This window comes from Pollicipes pollicipes, unplaced genomic scaffold (genome assembly GCF_011947565.3).
Source record: "Pollicipes pollicipes isolate AB1234 unplaced genomic scaffold, Ppol_2.1 Scaffold_7231;HRSCAF=8579_pilon_pilon_pilon, whole genome shotgun sequence".
NCBI classification, from domain to species: domain Eukaryota; kingdom Metazoa; phylum Arthropoda; class Thecostraca; order Pollicipedomorpha; family Pollicipedidae; genus Pollicipes; species Pollicipes pollicipes.
Window position 1 is genome coordinate 39,680,135 of NW_023597034.1, and position 8,537 is coordinate 39,688,671.

At 47.8% G+C, this 8,537-nt stretch overlaps 1 protein-coding gene across 1 annotated transcript; it reads left to right on the top strand.

Annotated features, from left to right (window-relative positions):
• The first annotated feature begins 279 nt into the window (after positions 1-279).
• Positions 280-1,851, top strand: LOC119110528 (luciferin sulfotransferase). The gene is made up of 3 exons (XM_037234392.1): positions 280-562; positions 733-1,012; positions 1,164-1,851. Exons 1-3 carry the CDS (start codon positions 501-503, stop codon positions 1,596-1,598), a joined length of 777 nt encoding a protein of 258 aa, XP_037090287.1. The 5' UTR covers positions 280-500; the 3' UTR covers positions 1,599-1,851.
• Positions 1,852-8,537: the final 6,686 nt, after the last annotated feature.

An 8,537-nucleotide genomic window follows, 5' to 3' on the forward strand; every position in this document is an offset into this window, starting at 1 on the left:
TACGCGTTGTCCAGATGTGAGTCCGTTCGTGAACTCTGTTATAAACGGGGTGTTTCTGCTGATTGTTGCGTCTGAGTTCGGCGCACACACATTTGACGGCAACCTCTGCATTTCTGCGAGCTGTTTGTAAATGCGTGCAGAGTAGTTATAAGCGTTCAGCACAGCTAGGTGTTAACTCACCAGTGATGAGTTCGTCAGAGCTGCAGTCTGACTGAAGACAGGTGAGAATTGCTCGGAACATTCTTTTTTGCAGGATGAGCACCCCAGGTAATGAGGTATTCCCATTCAAGATAATCCCTTCGGATAGCGAGACGCAAAAGGCTATCGCGCGAGACTTCGCCGGCTATCCCAATGGACTGGCTTCATTCAACCACTGGGGCTTCAAGCTGTCTGCAACATTCAGTGCGGGGGAAATAGAAGACCTTTACAACTACCCAACGAAGCCCGGGGACGTCTGGGTAGTGACGCCTCCGAAGTGTGGCACAACCTGGACCCAAGAGATGGTGTGGCTCATCGCCAATGACTTAGATTACGATGGGGCCAAGACGACCCTGTCTGAGAGGTAAGGCTGCACCAGACACGGTATACATGGCTTCCAAACGATTTATGTGTCAGCCAAAGCCTCTAAACGTAATCACCACGTGTTGTAACACAACTAGAAATCACAACTGCAACGTTGTTTTGACTGGAGACGTTTTCGTTCACAACACGCTACAGCGTTTGTATTTGCAGGTGGCATTTTTTGGACCTCAACGCCTTGACTGACAAAGACATACTCGCCCAACTTGCACCAGTACGAAGAATGGAAGATATTTCCCAACAGCCAAACAACAGTTCTCACCGCGCCCAGCCAAGCTTCGTAAAGACGCACTTGCCTCTGTCCATGATTAACCCGCGGGTGCTGGATGTCTGCAAGGTGGTGTACGTGGCCAGGAATCCCAAGGACGTCTGCGTCTCCTTCTTCCACCATTGCAGACTCCTGACACACGTCGACTTCCTTGGAGATCTGCAGGTAAGGTATCAACAAAAATACAGGACACTGGAGACTACAGGTTTAGTTGACATATACTTGAAAATATTTAACGCGCTCTTCGAATTTTTTCCTCCAATACCTGTTTTGACATGCAACGTTATGGAAGCACAGCTCTGACCTGTCGTTTCAGATGTTCGTGAAGTATTTCATGGAGGGCCGCATGGTGGCAACTCCGGTCATGGAGCACATGATAGAAGCATGGAATATGCGTCACCACCCCAACATCTGCTTCATCTTCTATGAAGACATGAAACGTGATCTCCAATCAGAGATCCGCAGGGTAGCCAAGTTTCTGGGCAAATCATTCTCGTGTGAGCAAGTAGATGAGCTAGCAGAGCACCTCCATTTTGATAACTTCAAAAATAACTCTTACGTCAACAGGGAAGAGGGAAAGGCGTCGGGCTTCTTCTATGCAGATCGCGGCGATTTCATAAGAAAGGGCAAAACAGGCGACTGGAAGAATCATTTCACGCCAGAGATGAGTGCGAAGTTTGACAGGTGGATGGCGGAGAAGTTAAAGGGCACTGATCTCTTATTCACCATGGAGCTAGAGAAACAGCATTGATCGCTACACCAAGAAGGAACGGGATATACATATAGAAGCAGAAACAGACGTCACATCAGAGCGTGATTATTGGCGGCCGGGAGTTATCACTGCACGGTGCCCTCTGTTCAGCCTTCCGTGCCATGTTATGGAGCATAACTGGAGAAGAATTCATTCACTGAAGGCGAATGAAAATGGTGACGTGTAGGAAATAACTATCTTTGAGCGCTTTAAGACATTAATTCGTAGGTTTAGAGGGCAGCCTTCGCATGTTCTCCACCCGCGCGATTTTAAAGTTGATGAAATAAACAGATTGTCGCTTACATCGCTGCAGACTGCGCGGAAAGTCGATGGCGAAGCTGGGGAAGTTAAGGTAGGCCCTCTATTTTTCATGTTATTTGTACCTATTGCGATTATGTTGAGTTTGAAAGACTTCCGTAAGCAATCCTTCATGACGGTCGTTCTCGCACGCCTCCTGCCCTTGACGTGGTGTTATCTGCAACGGCCAACGTCATTGGATTTTACTCAACCTGCAACCCCAGCCTTAGCTGTTCGTGCTTGTAAGATTCCTGATGGTCCCAAATCTAAGTTAAATAACACTACCAGTTGTTTGGAACATGTGTTGGCCTAACTTGATGATTGGTTCAGCTCCAGCGGCCTTCAGGTCAATGCCGATAAAACGCGGCTGATGGTGTCTGGAGCCAACAAAATGTCCGCACCGTTCCCCCCTACAGTGTCAAATTCCGTGTACATCTTCCTGTCGCCTGTTTGAAGGAAAATATCTCGGCATGGCCTTTGATTGTAATCTCAATGGAATTCACACGTTTCGCTCGTCAGTGAACGCTTTTTGGTGCCTTAGCTGGTCATCACCTCTGAAGCACTGCTTGGCTGCCAGTATCCTGACCACCATGGTGAACGTCTTGGTTCTGTCACAGGTTCGTTATTGCATATCAGTATACGGCAACAGCTCACAGTTCAAAATGTCACCGATTTCTTTTAAAATGTTTAACTATACCACGATGCTCATTTTTGGCCACAAAAAAGGATCATGTGTCGGACCTTCACTAGAGGCATAGCTAGCTTCCTGCTGCAGATCTAGGCATGTATCATACTATCTCACCCATCCACAAGACCCTCCATTCGGGCGAGCTCGACTCACTTGCTCGTGTAGTCTGTGCTGGGTATGAAGGCGTGGTTGGCCCACGAGGTAAGACAGGGATCTTGTAATGCCTCGTTCGCCTACTGAGATGGCGAAAAGCCGTTTTTTTATTCGCGCACTCAAGATGTACAAAGAACTCTAGAACTGTCTTCGGCTACCCCGATTGTTTCGTTCTCAAATCATTTGAAGAGACATGTTGTGAGATATCTGAAATTGTCATTACCGGTTTGTGCGGTGGTGTCGTAACTGGTGTGCGTATGCCTGTATTCGAGTGCGTTAGTTTCTGGATGGCTGTCTTTGTCCTCATGGCCTATTAGCCGTCCATTTGTCTGTTGACGATACGTATTAACAGACCAGATTTTTTGAGGCCACCCAAATAAACGTCATTTAATCAATTGCAAACGCACAGACTAAAAACTTTCGTTGGGGGTTTGTTTCACAAGTCGATTCTGCAAAAGGTGCATACCGGCTGCCATCCTGGCGACACGGGGTCTCGAACCCCTCGTCAATCCCCTTGGCTGAAATGGTGTGGGGTCCCCGCTCGGTATTGAAGCCACGACTGAGACATGACCCTTTCATGGACGCACACTCCGTGCAGGAATTTCTGATTGGAATGTTCAGATTGCTACAAGCGCGGTGTAATTAAAGCGAATACCAGGCACGCAGTTCGCAACTGTGTTTCATGGGGGGGGGGGGGAGGGCCTACACGTGAAACTGGAACGATCACATCTTCTAGTGAACAGAGGGTGCAACGACCAAGATGTGGAAAGTGAGATCCGTCACACTCAGTGCATCCTTGTTAAAAAGAGTTTACAAAAAGAGTCACGAAGAAAAAGAGTAAAAAAAGAGTTAAAAAGAGTTTACAAACGTCATCAAGGCCTACCACAAAAATCAAATGCCAACTGCATGTCAAGGCGATTAACAACGGCTTCGCAACGACTCTTTCGCAGACTGGCAGCGGCCGCGCGAAAGATCACGTAACTTCAGAGGGCAGGACCGACCGTGCCGAGCATTGTGAAACATTCTGTTTTCGCACCAAATTCTGCCGTTGACCTGGCATTGCGCAGTCGGATGGTAGGAGTCAGGGCTCACATAACAAGCATTGCTTAGCGTGAGCCTTGATCCCAGAGATCCAATCATTCAAAAATCTTACATAAAATGTTTAAAACAAATGACTGCTCAGCTTCTCAAAATCATTTGGCAAAATTGCGTCTCTCATATGCATACCCAGCCGAGTTAATCACGATCCAATCTATTCTATACACACGTCAGCACACACACCCACACCTGAAAGAAGTCCTGGTGAGACTGCGAGTCGGACACACCTCGCTCACATAATCTTATATCTGCGAACACACCCCACTCCGCTTTGCCACCCATGCCAACCTCCGCATACCAATGTACACTTGATCCTCACCGGCGCGCATCTCACCACGCCCGCGTCTCACTATCACCCAGTGTACAAACATATCCCCTCACCGGCGCCGAACACCGGCCTGCGCCTCACTCCCACCCAGTACACAAAAATACCTCCCCATCTGCCCCGAATACCGGCCCGCGTGGCACTCTCATCCAGTACACAGACACATCTCCTCACCTGCACCGAACACCGCCCCGCGTGCCACTCCCACTCAGTACACAAACATGCCTCCTCATCTGCCCCGAACACTGGCAATATTATGCCGGCATTGTGAAGGGTCCGTCTGCCGGGAAACTGACGAATTTACGTGCAACATATGTACGTAAGGCATATGTCAGCAGCCTAAGGTACGCACACAGATGTTCGAAAGGGCAAGTGTCCGCAACCGCCAATGTTCGTACCGCAAACATTCGTATTACAGATGTCCATAAGGGTGAATGTTTGAAGTGGCTGATGTACATAACGCAGATATTCGTATTGCAGACGCTCGTAACTCGCAAGCAGAGATGCCCCGGAAACTGTTAGCGTAAGCACTGCAATTTTTTGGACCGCAGATGTTTCAAACCGCCAGGGTAGGTATTGTAATTATTCGTACCGTAGATGTGAGCGAGCGCAAATGTTCGTAAGCGCGGGTGATGACACGGATATTCGTCCGTGCTTATCTCGCATTGCAATCGTTTCGATTGCAAATGTCCCCATGAAAATGTTCACAAAGGAGGCAGACGGTTGCAGGCACAAATGTTGGTATCGCAAATCTAAGCGTGCCTGAAGGAAACACATGGCTGGGAGACGCTTACCGTCAGTGGTACGGCTCAGGCCTCGGAATACGGCTAGGGACTGAGCTGGCGGTGTAGTGACGTCCGGACTCAGACTAGCGCGATCTCATGTGGATCGCCACGAAGGCTGAAACCGCGCTATGTGCAGATCTAACGGGAATCCCCTCAGCCGTCTGTGCTGCGTGTCTGGCCAGGGCGGTGCACACGCAGGCAGACGGACGTGTTATCTCAATTTAGGTTAGATGCATCGTTACCGACGCATCTTTAGGCTAAGTTAGCCTGCGCACGCTCACAAGTCGAGTAACCCCATGTAACTTGGTAACTAGTCAATCATCGCTGCATTGTCATGATGCAATATGTCTTGCGAGCACTACGAGCACTCATACGCCCTGATCCTAACTGATTTTCGCATCAGCTTTAGTCCACTTACCTTATTTCTTGGCTTATGTTATGATATTGTGTTCCATAGCGTAGGCCCTCAGACCGCGTAACATCGACGTAGGCCTTTCAGAAGATGGGTGAGTCCGAGATTAGTGTTGTCGGCTTCTGAGCGATGTATGGTGCCACCAGCAGGTGGCACCATACATCACAGGTGGCACTACACTTTTCAGGCAACCTCATGCCCCGAGTCTAAGGGGGGCCGACCAGCAAACAGCCTTTACCTACCAATGCGTCATGGTCGATCATCTATACTTTTCAGGACATTTTAACCTTGGATCAGGTCAACGATTGACGAAAAATCCCGAAATTACCGGAAATTAGTTTGCAGGTAACCCACTGCTCCCAGCCTATGAAACTGATCGGCACAAAACCTACGCCAGTTGATACGACATGGTCGATAACAGGGTCGGATCCAGGCAGGAGGGGGGGGGGGGGGGCAGCCATAGCGTTGGCAAGGGGGGTCACAAGGTTAACAAGAGTCCTCTGATAGCGAAGGGGCTCCAAAAAAGCGTTGAATATGGCCCGTTTGCTATTGAGGACATGTTTTCATGCACACACACACACACACACACACACACACACACACACACACACACACACACATATATATATATATATATATATATATATATATATATATATATATATATATATATATATATATATATAACAGCACTGGTAATTTACTTCAGTCACCGGCGCTCTTCCTTTAACAATGGTCCAGTGCACTCTTTTGATTGGTTAGAACTCATAAATTTTGTCAGAATTTCTATCTGGGTGGTACAGAGATAGGAAGGATTCCGCGAATGTAGGTTAAAATCCAAAATGGGTCAAAAATTTGCATTTATATGGCCAGGCTATGTTTGCCTGAGTACGTTCAACACTCCGTCAGATTTGATTAGATGTACAATGCAACGTAGTTTGGAGCATGCGCGCTGGCATATATTGGCAACAAAAAACTCGACGCCAGGCGTTGCAGTTTCCTGATGCCGCGCGGCGTCGGCCGCGGTTGACACTAGGCTGCGGCCAACAGGTGGACGAAAATGGTGACGCATCTGAAAGAAGTACCACTGAGCGCCTTTGTACACCAAATCGTACATACATAAATATTCCGGACCTCTATTTCACCTACGCGGTCTTTAGGTTGATAGCAATAACGTATAGGTCTTTACAGCACCGCGAAGCGGTGCTGGAATCTGGTGGTAAAACTGGAAGAGTAGATTCAAATCCTTACATTCTGTGTGCTGTAGCTGTTAACTTGTCTAGAAGATAACCTCAAAGGTTTTAAAAATCCTCCTAGTGTAGTCTTTGAATTAATGGTGAATCAATGAGTTGTGTTCGAATTAATTGTGAAAGACATTTTAGGAAATGTATTGAAAATTTAGAACAACACTTTAACATTTAACAAACATGATAACAGAAATTATAGAAAGGAGCATCCCTTTACCATGGTCATTGTGCTCAGATAGGCATGGGGCTCATCGGGGGCTCAGACGGACATGGAGCGGACTGTTTGGTGTTCACGTCCGTCAATCTAGAGGCAGATTGATATCTAACTGCCAGTTGGACATTCCAGGGCGGCACGATCGCCTCAAAATTTGGTGTGCATGACCTTCTCGACATGCTGATTCCGAAAATCGCAGTCTTTGGGGTGGGATTTTGCGTAACTTTCGAGTTACAAGGCGCCTAATATCGCCAGATCGACGTTGCGGGCATTTCGATTGCCTCCAAATTTGGTGTACAGGGTCTTCTCAATACGCTGATTCCGAAAATCACTGCTTTTGGGGTGGAATTTTGCGTACTTTTCGAGTTATACGATACGTAACACCCAGTTGGATATTGCGGGGCGTCTCGACTGCCTCCAAAGTTGGTGTGCAGGACCTTTTCAATACGCTGATTCCGAAAATCACTGTCTCTGGGGTGGGATTTTGTGTAATTTCTAAATTACAAAGCGTACAATGCGTCAGTTTCATGTTCCAACCTTATTGGCAGTGAAACCTGTTGGACATCAAGTTCGCCAAACCTAGTGATTTTCTTTACTTACCCAAGGGCGTACTGTTTTGCTTTCGAAATTTGGTTAGGATGAGGAAATGCAGTAATGCTAGTGGTCAAAATCTGTAATTATTGGTTGTAATGAGCAGTTGTGTTCTTTATGCATGAAAGTTTTGGGGAACAATCTGATTTTTGAACACTTTTGGACCGACAAATGACCCGTTTTTGTGCTTTTGATTGGATTTTTGACAATCGTTGCCGGAAAAAAACGTCTGGTCAGGAGATATCACCCCACCATTACACAAATGCAAAGTAATCGTTCTCGCTGCCGCTGCTTTGGTTTCTTATGACAGTACTGGAGCGTATCGGTGATTTCGGGAAAAGTCGAATGCTTTGGGATTTGAATCAAGAATAAATTTTGTCTTCTGCAATTCGTACATATGCAAAGCGTGTGTTACGTTACAAACAACACCCTGGAGAAGTTTGATTTTATTTCATTTTGACCTATGGAAATGAACATACGAAACAATGTTTGAATACCAGCTAGGCATATCGGACCTCACAATAAATAAGCTTAAAACGCAATTCTCAAGGCTACCATCACCTGCTTTCTTTGCACTTATCATTCTTGTTATTCTTGTGATCACACACCCCGCGCTCTTGTGAACATTCGATGCGCCGTACCACGCTGATCCTGTCACATATCTTCAGCCGCCATCCAGCCAGCCATCTCGAACGACGGCCATCACAGGAGCACGACCAAGCGACAGGCAATGCCAGTAAAAACGTCGCTTCGCGGAAGAAGAGGACCATCGCCGGCACATGGCCGCAACCCGAGTTCGTTGTTATCCCCTGCCTGATCCACTGTGTGCGGGATGCAGGCAACAAAATCCATCAAAGACGCGACGAGGCTGGTTGTCATCACCACCTGGGTAAGGACGGGGTCGGTGGTAATCAGCGCCCGGCGCCGCACGTCGTGTGCAGTCTCATGCTTCGGCAAACAGTCGGCTATCAGCTGCTCGGGCCGCCTGACCACCGGTGTGTCGACGCCGCCGTCCGGCCGGCTCGCGTAGTGCGGCGCCTCCACCACGTTCAGCAGCAGCGGGATGATATGGCCGGTTAGCAACATGGGCATGGCGTGCACAAATAGCATGCGCTGCTCCAGCAGCGTC

Bases quoted from the DNA above. Each gene is read 5' to 3' on its own strand.
- LOC119110528 (XM_037234392.1), top strand. From the start codon at position 501: ATGGTGTGGCTCATCGCCAATGACTTAGATTACGATGGGGCCAAGACG. The intron at 563-732 runs GTAAGGCTGCAC...TTGTATTTGCAG, and splicing joins AAGACGACCCTGTCTGAGAG to GTGGCATTTTTTGGACCTCA. The intron at 1,013-1,163 runs GTAAGGTATCAA...CTGTCGTTTCAG, and splicing joins ACTTCCTTGGAGATCTGCAG to ATGTTCGTGAAGTATTTCAT.